The sequence below is a fragment of the Parus major genome, chromosome Z, assembly GCF_001522545.3.
Source record: "Parus major isolate Abel chromosome Z, Parus_major1.1, whole genome shotgun sequence".
In the NCBI taxonomy this organism is placed as follows: domain Eukaryota; kingdom Metazoa; phylum Chordata; class Aves; order Passeriformes; family Paridae; genus Parus; species Parus major.
Window position 1 is genome coordinate 40368960 of NC_031799.1, and position 16972 is coordinate 40385931.

Sequence of the window (16972 nt, forward strand, 5' to 3'; positions counted from 1 at the left end):
AGCCACCATATGTACTTACCTTGGGTTTGCCCTATGCTGCCCAATACATCCTTGTGCCATAACTTAAACACTTCAGGGCAGGAAAAAATATTTTTCTGGCTCACATACCAGCCCTTTGTGGCAGCATCCTGCTGGTATACAACATTCCACCCATGGTAGGAGTAAACCGACATTGCAGGATAAAACAGTCAGAAGCCAAAAACTAATCTATATTACAATGCAATCTTTAATTATTTAGCCACGTATCCATAAAACATTTCCTTCCTAGGTTTCAAAGGAGTTAGGCATACAGCTACTGCAGGCAGAGCACAAATCCACCTCGAGCAAACATCATGTTGCACTAAAATTTTCTTTTGGGCTGGCTCTACACTGCCTCAAGCAAATGCCTGTGAGCACTGTTCTGAGTAAGAAATGTCATCTATTCTCCTTGAACTTTTCTCAGGAAGAGAGAACAACTTGTGTTAAAACTTTCAAAAGTCATCTTATGCTGTGGTGGGCACCTCTCCTGAAATAATTCAGTTTCAACATTAAGTTCTATAAAATCTGCTAGAAGCTTAACACAGTATGTCCCATGGTGACATAAAAAAAGAAAACTAATAACTTTGATGGCATATGATGCTTTCTGGTCAGTCTGCACATAATTATGTCACTGAAGGAATCCAAAAGGCTCTCCCAACTTCTGAAGCATTCTGCTTTGAAATGTCACTTTTTCTAAAATCAAACTCTATTTTCAAAATGAAAATACACCTTTAAAAAAAGCACTAACTTTACTTATCTGTATTCTGAAATGTTCTGACTTTAAGTTAGACACCCTACCATCACCAGAGTCTAATTCTAAATCTAGAAAAATCCAGCAGTCCTCCATTTTAAGCATCTGATATCAGACCGAGAGATCTCTTTTTCCTTTTTTTCCTTTTTTTGTTAGCTGGATGACAGCAGAAGCAATTGGACAGTTAACTCTGCTCTGAGAACACACCCTTAAGACCTGTTACATGTCACTGGGTACAGTGTGCGAAATTAATTTTCAGGCAACATTTGTGTGAATCAGTCTTCAAGAACAATCCTGCTGAGACCAAGCAGACGAAATGCAAGCCACTGGCACGCTGTGGTGGCTGGCCACACACTGGCATTTTATTGATGATTCTCTACTTTGACAACTTGCAAATAGGGCTGCTCAGAGGCTGTGTCAGGATCCCACAAGTCATACAGAGAGCACAGCTGTCTGTAACCAGCTACAGTTGCAGAAAATCATTGTTCTGGAACAGTGCCTCCTGAGCAAGGCACCTCAGGGCCATGATGGTACAAGCAGGCTGAGGGAAGGGATAGGTGCAGATAACAAGCAGGTCCCTAACCAAGGAGGTCACCAAATTAGAGATGCACTAGAGGCAGTGCAGTAAAAATGGGGAGGGGGGGGGCATCCTGTACAGGAAGAAAACGTCCTGGAAGTCATCACAGGACCTGAGTATTCCATGCCAGTCAGCACTGCAGAAGAGCTCCCAGTGGGACACAGTGTTCCTGCACTTTCCACATCACACAGCAGTGTTTCCTTTGCAGTAGCTGGTAACAGTAATTTGTGGGTTTATGCTGAAAAGAGTATTAGGCTATCTTTTTGCAGGAGTCATAAAACTGTTGGTGAATTTTAGCAAAGGAGGCCGCCCCTCAAGCAGTGTCGAGCCACTCCCCTGGGCTGGTGTACCCATCAAATCCAGGACTAGGCAGCTGGCACCTCAAAAGTGCAAAACCATTCTTTGACTGGCCTCATGTGGAAAATGTAATCAATTGCAACAAGTACCATGGGTGCTCCTCACCACTGCAATAGAGACTCTTCAGGACTGACATAACTCTGCCACAGCTTTCTCAGCTCAGATGCCTACAGGCTGGCATTTATGGCAGTTTCTCGCTTACCTTGCAGCTGGTTATCTAAAGTTGTCCTTTATAGAGGAAAAGGAGTTGCCTACTTGCAGCGACCAGGAGAATAAAGAAAAAAACTCATGACAATAGTTACAATCTCTCTGAAGAGCTCATGCCTCCACAGAAGCTGGACGGGACAGGCTACAGAAAACTAGAACTCCCTTGCCCCCTCCATCCTGCTGTGTGGAAAGTCCCTTCATCAGCTGAGGGAGCTATTGTGCAGCAAAGAGATGCAACAGGCCTATCCCAATTATCTCCTGGGCATATAATGCAGGAAAACACAGAGGGCGTGGTCCATATCCCAGGTAACAGACCTGCCAAGTGGAAGTTGCCAGTGTGCACGCTAGTCAAACCTCCCTCCTTTAGCAAGAATGCTGTGCTTTTGACCAAGACTACACAGTCAAAGTGTGAACTTGCTTGGGAATCAGGTCCCTAAGGCTCCCTGCAATGTGCAGAAACTATGCTCTAGGTCTTCTGCTAGGCATCAGGGAGAGAATTAGAGATGTGATGGCACAACAGAGATACGACATGATGCTTATGATAAGGTGTGAATAAGCTGCAAAGAAGATTAAAGGCATTTAGATAAAATGAGTAGAGTCAGAAACGTCATCTATTAGTGAGGCATCAGTGCTTACAGTTCCTTCTGGATCCACCAAAAGAAGATGCTTGGCTTGTCCTTTGTGCATGCCTGTCAGCACATAGGAGCCAGGATTTGTGGTACTCTTCCTCACAAGGAAATCTCCACATTTCTTTAATAGCTGTTCTGCTTCTTTCCTGCTCATCTCTCCTTGATACCATGGCTCAGTGCTCAGCTCTTCAGCCTCAGTCTGGACAGCTACTTTGGATAAAGGAGGACCGGTGCATCCCGTGGAGGTGGATTTCTTCAACATAGCCTCAGATGTTTGATTCTTGAGAGCATCTTCAAATGGTTCTGATTATGGAAATAGAAACAAGAGCAGGATCATTCAGAGGTAAATCATGTAGCAAAATGGTGATATTCTGGTCATTTTAAACTGGATTTATTTTGCATTACAGCCACTTCTCTTTATGAGAAAAACGAGGGAAAATATACTAATAGACTTACCAATTTATATAATGTATGTAGACTGAGGAGTGTAATGTGTTTAAAAGGTATATTATGCACAGAACAATACTGGCAAAAAAAACTGGCAAAGACTCAACCTTGGCAGGATCTTTTGAAAGGTACTGCTTTATTTCAGCAGTGGCTATTGTCAACAGCTGAATTTATACGATCTGGTACCAGGAAAATCTCTCCTTCAGTCTTTCTAGGTATGTTAGACAGTTTAATTTCAAATAAATTGCATAGTAGGGATACCTAATGTCATTATACTCATATCTGGTCTCTGTTCAAACGACTTATTCATTTAAAAATTACCCATTACTGAGTCTCCAGCCCAAGGCTATGTCTAGTAGGGAACATTCACCCTCACACTCAGCCCACTCCTAGCCTCCATCTAGGAAGAGAACCTTGCAAAACAGACACAAGTTAACACATTTAACATCATTTGCCTTGCTAAAATCAGCCTTGGGGGAGCATCTTTTAAACCTCAGCTAAGTCCTGAACTCGGTGCAATTGTAGAGTTGAGTGTAAAGAAGTGTCATTATGGATCAGCAGTCTTACAGAAATAGCAAATATGTCATAGGGTGCTTCGTTACATGTTGTACTGACCTCTTGGAAGCTATTTACTCTTGAAAGACCTTCATCTAGCCCACCAGTGCATTTCAAAAAGAAATGTTTTTCTGTGCCCCTAGGCTTACAAAAGGACATCTGGAGAGCGAGCGGCACAGCAAAATGATACATCAGCTCTAAACAGATTGTTCCGATGCAAGGAGTACAAAGCCCTGTTTGCATGCGGCCACAGAGAAGGTAGTTTAGGTCAAAGAAATAGGAAAAATATTGTGCTGTCACAGCTTATTGATATCTCAGCTAGTTATTAAAGGTAGCTGATAAATCTCTTCACTATATTGCAGTCTGCATGAAGTCCAACTTAGGTTTAGCTTGACAAACCACTAACTTAGGGTAAATTGGCACATTTTCTAATACTACTTTTCTCTGATGTTCCAATGGCTGATAAGAGTTAACATCCCTGATTTCAAACAGCAGATTTTTCTCATTTCAGATCTATATTCAAAGATAGATACTCTCTCAACTTTCATCCTCCTCCTTTCTTTCAACTGAACATCTCACTAAGCTGTGGAAATAGAGCCATATCTCAGTAAAAACATGCCAGAAAAGTGGTTTCTGTATACTAAGATAACAGAAATGTAGATATTTATTTTACAAATAAAATAACTTGTAGGAACCAACTGCTTTGTCTCACTGCCTTTTAATTATATGAACTGAATTAAATAAAGCATAGATAAGCAATTTATTTGAGGGAGAAAGAGTAAATAAACCAAGAAGATGTTCTGTGCATCAAATGCTTTCGCTGTTTCTTCAGTTTTCATATCTTCTCAAGGCTGAAAAAAAGGTGTATTAGTAGCACCAATACCAAACTATGGCTGAGGCTTAAGCTGTGGTTTAGCAGCTGTGGTGATGATTCTGATCTAGGAGAAGCAGCCTTCAAAGTTGGAACAGATAGGGCAGTAGGCCTACCCAGAGAAAGAGGTAACTAAGTACTTTAATTTCTATGCTAGGTTCCTTGTGGCACAAAGCTTTTCATATATGCACTGACTCCCTCGTAATATACTCACAGGACAGGCTGAAGACAATTCTTCACCCATCCATACCTTCACCCTACTTCACTTTCCTGTATGGCAAGATTCCTGATTATTTTTTTCTTCTGACAGAATTGCCTCTGATGTTAAGGATAACATGGGCTGCAACTAACCTTAACTCAGAAATTTTCAGACTAGCTCCAAGTCTTCAGCTACCTTTAATTTAGTTCAGTCCAGTATGAAACCACAATGGATTCTAAAATTCATCATAATTACACCAGGAACATTAAATTTGGAAAACTAAAATTTTCCTATTTTTTTTTTTTAATACAGAGCTAATGCATAAACATATTTGGTCACTTGTTAGAAAGAAAGTGAATAAGAAAGGAACTCACTCATGTCAAACAGATCCTTTCCTGGGCTGCTTGCTTCAGCATCCTCTGCTGTTCCACTGAAGGTACTTTCAGCGTCTGCCTGAAGTGCCAATAGATCTTCTCTATTTATGTGCTGGGTGTTTACATATATTGGCAGCTCTGCTGGTGGTGCTACTTCTGATTTCTCTTCTGACATACTACAAATATCCAGAGATCCTAAAAAATCCGAGACCTTTTCTTAATCAACAGAACAGTATTTAACAATTACCATCATACCACATCACCACAGGTTTAAAATTTCCTGATTGGGAGATGTAAAGTCAATAATTGCTGGATCTATTAGAAAAAGTGTTGATTAATGGATTCAGAACTGTATTTCAATGAGGGTATGATGGGGCTGTTTCCCAGGAGGAAAGGAAATCTTTGTACATAAAGACTGTAAATTTCAAAAATTATATTCTGTTGGGGAGTCATGAGAGGAGGAGAAGGTATAATATCCTCAAATGTGTGCAGATTGACAATAGAGAATATAATCTGGCATTTGAAAAAAAACATCCCTAAAAACACAGTAAAGCTGTCACATAAAGCTGGATGGGGTGAAATTTTATATGTATTTTGAAATGACTTGAAACTCAAGACAACAAAAGGAACATTATGCACTATTTTCTATTTGTTGAGTAGAGAGCATTGCTTCCCATTTTGAATTAAATTTCTCACTTTAGGCTTTTCATTTGAAAGTTCTATTTTGCATACCCTAGTGGGTTAGATTTTCAGAACAGATCATGCAGCAGACACTTAATTATCATGGGGTTTTAAGATACAGAAAGTTAGAAAGCTGAAAGTCTGGGTAACTCTTTATGAACTGCTCTGCAGAAGAAAGTATTTCATGAAGGTGTGCATTTAATAATTTATCCAGAGTTAATTATCAAATGTTTTTCAGAGGTATCAACACTAAAACTCAAAGAGAACCTATCAACCAAATTCAGTTCATTGGCTTAAGACTTCGAGGCATGAGACTTTCACATGCTTTGCCCTTCAAGACCACCTGCAATATTACAGCTAAAAGTAGTGAAACTCACCTTGTTTAACTGGCCCGTGATGCCATTCTTCACTGAATTTTTCTCCTAAGTGATGGCTCTGATAATAAATTTGCTCTCCTCCCACTCCTGATGCAGACTAGAATGGACACATGTGCAAGGAATTTTTCAATTGCCTTTAAAATGCTCAGACACATTACAAGTGGCTCTGCTAATTTCCTTGGATGTATTTTCTGTACTGTCACTCTTCCACTTCATCTTAATGTCAGAATATATATATATATCCCAAATACATTTGAATAAGAGTAAGATATTGCCAGTGACCTTCACGTGTTCTTCCCTGCTTTCTGCTTATAGTCACCCCCATGATACCAAATGATGCATCATTTCTTTAGTTTGTACTCACATAGTGAGTTTTGACAACCTATTACTTGGAGAAGTGCTCCACAGAAACACACGTGGGAACAGAAGACAGCCCAGCACTCTTCACAGCATGAGCTGAAAGATTCACATTCATACCAGGGCATGCACTTGGGCACTAAGGGGAGGATGCTGGCTACAGACAGGACCCCTCTGGATTTAAGCTGAGTTGTGCTGGATCTGAAAACACCTCTTAGGGGGCTACATTGATACTTCTGTCAAACTTCTGACAGGAGTGTTGGTAGAAATATTCAAGCTGACCTTAGCTCAACACGAGGTGGAAAACCTGTCTAGGAACCTGGCTAAATACTGATCACTGCCAAGTCATTAACATAATGAACTGTTAGTAATGAGTGCACTAGATTGTTTAAATGATGCTGCATTAAATCATTCCCAATTAATGTGCACTATTTGATATTCTCCGAAGCAGACATGGTCTCTGCATATGTGGATGCCCCCAGTGGATTTCTGTTCCTTGAACCTGGCTAATCTTTTAATACCATGAGGATTTCAACTTCTTTAATTTGTTCTGAACCTGCCTTATGTGTTGCCCCCTGGATCTACAGTGGCCATTCAGATGGAAACTGGCCACACAGGAAGGGCTGCGAGTTACAGACAGTCACAAGGTATCCACCATAAAACCATGTCTTTTAAAAGACTTAGATCAATCAGCAGGATAGTAGAAATGAAATTATACTGACCTGAGCTGTGTCTGCAGCGCTGGGAAATTTTGTTTTGAGCCTGGCATCAAGGAATCCGCCAGGGGGAGGTATTTTATTTGGGATGTTGTTGTAATAGTGATGCTCTGTTGCCTCATTATCTTCCTCCATCCATGGGTCCTCAAAACTTTGCATCCTATAAGGAAGAGAGTGCTTTCTTTTGCCTCTCACTTGTCAAACACCTACAGATACTTTCAGCAGTTTAAGGCTGCCTGCCAGAGGATCACTGCTGCATGTTGTACGGACACTTCAGCTATCAATGTAAGTCAGGAAGCAGATCTTCTCTGTTTAGACAAACTGACATAAACCTTCTTTGTAATGGACCAAATTCTTTCTGCTGAGTAGAGTGTGTTTAAACTTAGCTTTAAAGACCATTATAAACTGCATTAACAACTTTATCTAACCTTAAAATAGCACTTGTATTATTAATTGATTGACTGACTAGGCTCTAAACAGCTGTCTTTCATTATGACTTCTCTATCACCAATGCAATTCTACAACTTCACAAAGTCAAGAGATGTGAATACAGCATGCTTCCAGATTAGGATAGTAGCATTTTATATTCCCTACATACCTATTTCTGCTCTGATATAAGAGATTACAGAGTGTACAAGTTCACTAGGGTTTCTTGTAAGGTTAGTAAACACATAGCAGTCCATGTGTCTAAAGAAAACAGAATGCTATTTCGCAGCCTTTTGAACATATATGAGCAGACAAAGTTTGTATCCTCCAGATATCACTGCAGTCAAACCTCCCTGAAATACATCACATTCCTAGAAACATCACCCTAATATGAGAAATACTGAAACATCATTAGTCATTTTGGAAGCCCAGCAGTCTGACCTACTCCATCTAAACTGACACAGCTGCTGTGACAGTAATGAGGAAATGCCACAAATAACAACCATTCTTAGCCATCCAACTCTGCCTACTAACTACAGCACAAAACATCTGATCATTTTAACATCATTGTCAAATCCATATTTAGCCTATTCTTTTAAATTGACTATACTTCTTTCATATTTGTTAGGTAAACACTGTTTTGCTAATATAGCAGAAATATTTTTTAAGTGTTCAAGTCTGTCTCCAGCAACATTGTCCACATTTCATCAAGTAAATTGAAAGCTAAAGAAGGTCCTTTAGCTGTCTTCTGTAATAGCACTCACCTATCAGGGAAAGTAGGTGTCTTAGAGGGGCATTGCAAGTACTGCTTAAATCGAAGCTCAAATGCTTGCCCTATGGTGCTGATGACATCCTGGGCCAGGCCATCACAGCATTCCAGTATATGACAAGCTAAATGAAAAAGATTGACACATGCAAATCACTGTTTATGTCATGGTGAGATGCAATGACCTATGACAAAATACCTATATTTCAAGCTTAGTTACCCTATTAGTGACGTACACATTTCATTAAAACCCAATTCTGATATAGTGAATTTCAGGTAATCACAACGTCTTAAAGGTTACATAAAATTGCACTGATGTGTAACTGCAATAGACAAGGTCATGAATCTGTTCCACTCTTTTATCAAGTCCACAAACAGAAAAAAAACTCATAAATTTCACCTGTTATTACCTGAATGCAATAGATTATGTAAGAATTCTAAACTTTAAACTGATATTATAAAAATATTAATAGATGGTAATAATAATAAAAGCTTTATTTGTTTTCCTCAGTTTAATTACTTCACTTTTATATCTAATCACCCCAAGTCACCAGCTGCTCTCTTTTCCCAAATTACACTCTGAGGGAGGAGTAGTATCCACAGATAATTTCAAGATAATGAGCCCTGATCTTATTCCAGGAATGCAGAGATTGGTGCCTGTTCCTGCTTGTTTGCATGGAGACACTCCCAGCAAACTGCAGGGTTTCTGAGGAGTGCAGAACCAGCAACCTGATTAATTCCAGCATCTCTCTGTGCAACCTCTCTGAATCCACTGTGACAGAGGCAGTAAAGGGGAAGGCTAGCAACACAAGCTCTCTTGCTATAAAAGACTGAGAAACCCTTATCAGCTGTCAGAGCAGCCAAATCTGTCCTGGTTTTAAATCAGAGAATGGCTTGGAGGTCTTGTCATATGCAAAAACACAAAGTGGTGAACTTGTGAAGAGCTCACTCAACATTGCAGGAGCACAGATGGGTGCTAAGCGGTGGAAGCTAAAAATCTCAATGAACAACATCTCAGTGATATCCAGAGAAGCCCAAGTGAGTTAATTCTCCATACTCTGCATTGGACAAGCATATTGTCTACTGGCTATAGCCTGGATTGGATTTCAAACCAGATCTTTTCCAAGTCCTGCCACATCTTGTTCAAAGTTACTGATTTTTTCACCTGTGATTGCTTTAACAACCTGAATATAAACTCTTCAGCTGAAAAACCGCATTTTAGTGCATGCCCAGTTGTCCAGCTTATTGGAACCAAATGCACTGGATGCCAGTATCCTACAAATAAGGGTTGGTCATGACATTTAGTTAAAGTAATACAGGGAGACTAAGTAGGTTTAGATACAACTTTTGCAGAGGCTGAAATATTGGATAGACTTCTGAAGAGGCCAGAATAAAGGGCCAAGGAGCATGAAGTTGTGCAAATATAGAATGTCTGCTGTCTCTTCCTCAGCAACAGCAGCAGCAGCAGCACCTCATTCAGCATGAGATGGCACCAGTCACAGTGCCAAATAGATACGATGGTGTTCTCTTCTCACCTTAGAGCATCTGCTGTGCCAGCCAGCAAGCTGAAATGCCTCGTCCAGGGAAAATGCCCCTACCTGCATGCCGAAAGTGGGTTCAGCAGACAAAAACAGCAACTCCACTGTGTCCAAAGACAGAGGCAGACATCCTTGACTAGCATTCATTTTTTGATGCCCTCTGCAACACTGCTATTGGCATTGAACAATCAGCCCCCACGGAAGGATGGAAGGTGTACACTTATCTCCAAAAATGTGGACCAAAAGTAGTTAGGCCAAACAAAGCTAAAATGTTTGCACTCTATAACTAGAGTGCAAATTTAAAGAGGCGACATGGCTCACTGCTAAACCTTTCTGAAGCCGAAATGAAGCATGAGTCATTAAGTAGTTTCAGTAGGTGACATAATGAGTAACCTGTTTCCTTGGATACGTGAATGGACTTTCAGCAGGTAGGAGATATGCTTCTTGTAAAAGGATGAGAAGGTTTGGCTCACACAGAGATGATTTCTTGTGAATGTTACAGCAGAAAATAGACAGCCTGTAACTTGCTAGATCCAGAATGCAAAGCACGAAGACAGCTTTTCCATCCTTGGGAAGAAATGAGTCTAATATGCAAGCTATACTACAGCATTGGTGGTAGGGTAGCATCAGTAACAGCAGCAGTAACATTTTTGCTAGATACAGATGTAAAAACAAATTCCATTTTAAAATAATTTGCAGACAACATAGACAGATAGTGGTGAAAGAGGGCAATTCAGGTCCCAATTAGACCCTTTTAAAGAATGTGTTTTAATACAGGTGACATGTAATGTCACTGATCTGCAAACCACCACCACCAGATGTATACATGACTGGGGAAATCACCCATAGGAAAGACATGACAATTAAAGCTTAAAGATCACAGCAAGACAGAATTTCACATGAGGTAACAGTGCTTCACTGCAGCAAAAAGGGCTTAGGAGGGACAAGCCAATGAAGAGGACAAAACCAAGAAAAAATAGGAAGGTGCATTCTCTGCTATAGTGGCAGCCTCTGTTATGCAGATATCATATACCTTTTAAAACAGCTGCAGGAAAATAAAGGAAGGAGGTACCGAAATTTTCTGAAGTATGGAGGATGTGCATTGCAGCTTGAATGCTACCAGCTGTCAATCTTTTCATAAAGAAAACTAATAAATTACTTGATCTGAACATACCAAAGGAAGCCAACAATATCAGGTGTTCAAGGTGATTCTTCAGTCTAGGATAGCACAGCTAAATAAAGAACGATCACAGGATGCTAAGGATAAACACATTCAATGAAAAATAGAAGGAACATAATACAGGAGGAACATAGTGCAGAAGGAACATAGTGTATAAAATCCACTCGTACGGGGACAGAAAACGGAGCACAGGGTTCCACCATACCCTACAGAGCAAATATTTGGTCTACAGTGCTAGTCCCTACATTGGCTGAGATCTCTCAGAACAACTAAATCAGGCTTGGATTTAGCAGAAGGGTACTCCTAAAGCAGGTGGGCTAGAGAGCAGCTCTGCAGCATGCGTTCCATAGTCTGACATTGGAGCCTCTCCGACAGGGGACACGTGATGTTGTAATGTAACAAGTATTGCAAAGAACCAGACTATTCTCTACCTTCCATTCCCTTTGAGTTTCCTAGGTATTTTGCTTGTGTTCAGCATATTCATATGCTTAGTACTATTTAGTATTATTTATGAGTTAATACTCTCAAGTCTGTACATCTCTGCACATGGACACAGCAGGTTCTTCAGGTATCATTAAAGATGACTACATATGGAAGCTACTGGCTTAGTTGTGCCGATTGTAAGGTGGGCAGCTGAGGGTTTGCAGGACTGGCATTTTGGAGTTAAAGTGTCTGAATTTTCCAGAACTCCTGTTGGAAGTACTTAATGGGTGGGTTTTTTTGGTGTTTTGTTTTGTTTTTTGGGGTTTTTTTTAGCTAGTCTGTTTTACTCTCTCTATCATCTACGAATACTAAATAGATTCTAAGGTACATTACAAAATACTTTGTAGTTGCACTGAGACCTAGTGAACACAATCAGCAAGCAGGTCCCTACCCCTGACTGATTGCTACTAAAGCAATACAGCCTTGAATAAAAGTTTGCTGAGAAAGAGAATTCCAGCAAGCTGGCACAAAAGTTAGTTATTTGATGAAGAATCTGATTCTGCCAGGAAGAGTTAGGCATGTACTGGGAAGACCTAACAAATTCAGCTGCCTCATAAGATGACTTAATCAGAGGACTGCTTAGCACTTGCACAGTGATTGGGTGTAGGTAAGACTTGGCTGTTGCCTAGAAGCTCACACAGCCAAGTAAGGCAAGTGCTTGATTTAAGACATGAAGAGAATCAAAGTGATATTTGGGTATGAACTAGCAGAAAGACCTATTTATTCCAAGCTTGAGAAGCAAACTGCTGCTACTTATTTCTACACAGTCTTTCCATGGCTCTATCAAAGGCAATCCTTTGACTGGGTTCATGTTCTGCATGTATATTTTTCAGGGTGAGGAGGTGGGGGGTTGGGGATGGAATCTGAACAAAACCACAAATAATTAGTGTTTCTCGAAGGAAAAACAGACATCAAATAGATATTTCTAACTTACCTCTACGATTAACAGGATCCTTAGCCACATATGCAATATAGTCTGAAGTATCCTGTCAAAAAATGAAGATATCTACAATGAATGCAAAAACACATTTGCACTGATTACAGCAAAAGATCACAGTCTAGAGTATGTACAGTCCATTGGGCAGAGCCCCAAATGGCATATTTTGCTCTACAGTTGCATACTTCTTAAACCCCATATAAAAGTTTATGGGTTTTGGTTACTAATTGCACCACTTTCCTTTTTACAGAATGTGATCTAATGCAGCAGAAGTTTAAAATCTCTTCCATCAATTAAACAAACTCAATAGGACTTGGTCCAGGTCTCATTTAGGAGGGAATAGAATTACAAGCCCTTGTGTTCAACTACCCAGAGATTTTGGTTCATAACATGAATAATCATCTGGGTCTGTGGCAGGAAGAGTGGGAGTAACAGCGCTGCTCCTCAGAAATACTGAGCAATGGCATTTATTCATGTGTGACAAGCAGGTGTTTACTTTACTGCCATATGGCACAGAGGTGCTCAGCCCCTGCTTGGCAGTATCCCTGGATGCCCTCCCCCTGCCACACCTGTTGCCACATGCCTGGTGGATTTTCTGGCAAGAGTACACAGACATTTTCTTGGGGAAGTTTTTTCTTCCTCTCCTGCCACCCCTATGCTCCAGTGCACAAGACTTCCATCATTATGTGGATGAAAAAGAAAGGCCTGGATTTCTGGGAAACACTCAGACCTGCTGGTATATCTGAAAAATGCCATATTGCCTTGATGCAACAAGGAAGTCCTGGTTAGATCTACTATTTCCTGATACACCTGGCAAGTCAGGTATAGCTAAACCCAAGGGATATACAGGATACATCTTCTACCCAAAGCCTTTTCAGGCGACTGATCCAAGATCACTGACAATTACACCAAGATCTAATGTCATAATAAACATCAACCTTCAGTTAAAAGACAGACTTCTTCAGCACAGTTTTTTCTAGTGCGAGCACACACCACCAGCAGCCATCCAAAACAAATCACTGTACTGAATGTCTATACAATTTCCTTCCTTCTCCCTAAAGGAGAGAGCAAGGGAAATGATGAAGCACAGTCATGGCTTCTGGTGACAGATATGAAACCAAGTCATTTAGTTCATCCGACACAGCAGCAGTGAGGTTGGTCTGTTAAAAAAGCATAGCCCTACCATTTTGTCTCATAATTTCTTACACATCTTGTGGCCCAGTGTCTGGGCAGTGACTACAGTGGAAATAAGGGTGCATATCAACAAGTAAGAGGAAAACATAGATGGCCGTGTCTATGGTAGCAAATAATACAGAGCTCTTGTTTCAGTGTACTGGTTTCTCATAGCATGCCTGAAACTCTCTGAGGGACCAGCACATGCTTGGCATTAATCCCATGAGACCACTAAGAGGGAAGAGAGTGAATGTGTGGGTGAAAATTGCACTGCATTATTTATTTCAGGGCCAGAAAGAAAAGAAAATGGGCCACAGATCAATTTATTTACTACTTCAGGCATAGCTAATGGATACATTTATGCCTGAGTAAACCCCAGATCTATCTCATAGCTAGCGTGGGTGTGACAGTCTGAGAACACCTACTCCTTGTTTCATTTAGAGCTCTGAGATTCAAGCTGACTATGACAAACCATTAAGGACCTAAGGTGGGCACATTTCAGTGTGGCTAAGTTAGAAGACCCCCATCCAAAAACTATACAGGGATTGGCTGATGCAGCAAAATGATCTTTGACATTCAAGGACTAAAAACACATATGAATGATCTATAATTTCCAGCCTAAAGACTTTGCATTGTAGTGTTAAAATTTGGATGTATTGCTGAAACTGAAAAACTACTGCCTTCAGGGGCCTCTGAGAGACCTGCCTTATCAGACTTTATGAGATACTCCACTCCAAAATTTCAGCTGATATCTCCAAAAACAGATGTCTTGCCTGGCAGCCTGGAAAGAGCCACCTGAAATTACTGTGGAGCAAAGTTGTTTAGTGTATCATAGGAGGAGCTGAAGTGAGCTAAAGTGGATTGAGAACACAGCCTTGGAAGTGAAATAAAAATGGTTCTGAAATGGTGTGTAAAAGGATTGGGTAGAAAGATTTTTAAGCTCCCATATACTGACACAGCCAGAAGCTGACTCATTGCAAAGGGGAACATTGCAAAAGTATATATGGTATTCAAGCTGTTCTCCAGGACTGTGGAACACTTCTCCAGGGGTTATATTTTAAATAATATAATTAATGGTAAGGGAGTGGGAGGAAGGTTGTAAAGCTAATTGCTATCACAAATGGGAGGCAGATATCCGGAGCAGAAAGGCTGATGGGATAGAGAAGTGAGAGTAGTCTCACTTCCTAATAAACCAAACTACAAAATAACTTCAGAATAAGATAATCACTTCCTGAAGAAACATGGGCACAGATCTAAGCTTCCTAGATCACTATGGCCTTTCTCCAACCAGTTTAAAATTCATATAAGGAGAAAAATCTTTGGAATGGAGCCCAGCTGTGGCTAGGACATGCAGTTTGTTGGTGGCAGTCCTCTAACAACTGGAAGTTATTAAGGGCTAATGAAAGTTATGTCTAGATGGCTCTCTGATGTGTAAATCACATCCTTACATTTTGTCATCTTGTACATGCACCCAGGACAAAGGAACTAGCCGCTTTTTGCACAAGCTTTTGATTTAAAGTTGTTCCTTACTAGATCAGAGATAAGCTTGTAGAAAAACATTAGATACCTATACCTATTTTCTTCCACCCAACACCAGAATGAATTCAAGCAGTAGTCTTATTGGGAACACAAATTCGTAATTTCACTATACCTTGTAGGCTCCCTTGCACGATGCAATTTTATTTCTCTGGTGGCTCAATGACTCAGTAGCAAGATTTTTATCTCTCTAAAACATTTGGAAGAGCTTGTTTACTCCAAATCCAGAACTCTACTGCTGTTCCTCTCCTCTTTCCTGGTAAATCATTTCATCAGTGGGCAGTGTGAAATGGTGTTTCCAGGACCTAGCATTTGGGATGGCAGATGGGCAGTAAAGAATCTTCTTACGGAGGCAGGGAACTGTGCTAATCACTCCTCTGCCCACTTCAGGAATTGTTCATTTACAGCATCCATTGCAATCTGTTGTGTTTCAAAGCTGCTGTTGATCCATTTTTTGTTCCCCAAATTATTATGATATTGTGTCCCTTCTGTAATTGCACTGAGCTCAGCAAAGCTATACTAAAACTGAAATTTGTCTTTATGTTTTCTGACAATAGCAAAGTGAACAGAGAAAGCAAGCATCTTCACCTTAACAGAGTTGAAATGAGAGAATTAACTCACAAAGCAGGCTAGAAATTGCCTTACCTGTAGTACATGACTGATATATGACAGATAATTGCATGATGGATAAAAAGGAACTCATTCAATTAATCGAAGTTTAAGAGCTTTTGAACCTCTAAGGTAAGATGCGAGCGCTGTCACTAATTTATATTTTTCCCCTTGCTTCCTGAGTGACAAATACTTTTCAAGCCCATTTATTAATATACCTTTGGATGAACAGTTTATAAAAATAAGGAAAAGTACAATAATCAGGAATCTGCCCTTTGATCTGAATGAATAAAATTTGTAGGTGTATCTAAAAGCTTTGCAAACCAGGAGAGAATGATCTGTGCTTTTCCTGAAAGTCTGTCTTCAAGCTGCGTGACTGTAGCAAATATACCTGCAGGCAGAATTTTGCACAGTCTTCTCAATATACACTTACAGTTGAGAAGAAAAAAAAAGAAAAGCATGCATTACTATAAATACTATAAATATTATAAATACTATAAATACTATAAATACTAAAAACATAGCTGCAACATATGCTATTACTGTGAAAAGTGTAAGATAAAAAACAGGATAAAAATCCATACAATGTCCATATGACTATTCTACATTACTCTGAAAAACAAAGTTACTATATGAATGCTTACAGCCCCTTGACAATTTTTGTTTCAGTCATTCAAAGGGGAGGATCTATGAACGCTTGTCAGCTGTTCCCCTCAAAGAAATCTTGTTGGCAACGATCAAGAAAATTTTATGAAAGAAGAAACAGGAGCTATTGTGGTTATATTTTTCTTTTAGTAAGATATGCATTAAATTTCGTCACATGGTCCTCATAAAGCTGTGTCTTGGTGGGAGAAGGCTTTAGAGAAATGCTTACCGGATCACCTCCAGACGCAAAGGAGATAGATTGCATATGGTGATTTGCTATGATCTGTATGGATCAGAAAGAATAAGTGTGAGTCAGATGGGTTTTTTAGCTTGCAGTTTTGATTTCTTTTGTTGCTTGTATGCTGGTGAAAATCCAAAATCAAGATCAAAATTTCCTACAAGGGCTTCAAAGAGTAGCATGATAATATAAACAAACTTAAGGATGAATGTATTTATTCTTGTGTTCTTTAAAATGTATCAGGTCTGCAAGATTGCTAAATGTACTCAGAACTCCAGTAAATCCTACAGACCTGTCGGAGAGTATCTTTGGAGAAATTTTAATC

General features: G+C 39.9%; 1 protein-coding gene across 5 annotated transcripts in view; it reads right to left on the reverse strand.

Annotated features, from left to right (window-relative positions):
- Positions 1-16972, reverse strand: part of SHC3 (SHC adaptor protein 3) — a 59085-nt gene that overhangs the window by 6448 nt on the left and 35665 nt on the right. For all 5 annotated transcript variants that reach the window (XM_015653319.3, XM_015653318.3, XM_015653317.3 and 2 more), the window contains 7 exons: positions 16639-16692; positions 12444-12495; positions 8307-8433; positions 7123-7276; positions 6044-6140; positions 4986-5180; positions 2547-2842 (listed from right to left, as the gene is read on the reverse strand). In XM_015653319.3, coding sequence (XP_015508805.1) covers positions 2547-2842; positions 4986-5180; positions 6044-6140; positions 7123-7276; positions 8307-8433; positions 12444-12495; positions 16639-16692 — 975 coding nt within the window. The remainder of the gene's footprint in view (positions 1-2546; positions 2843-4985; positions 5181-6043; positions 6141-7122; positions 7277-8306; positions 8434-12443; positions 12496-16638; positions 16693-16972) is intronic.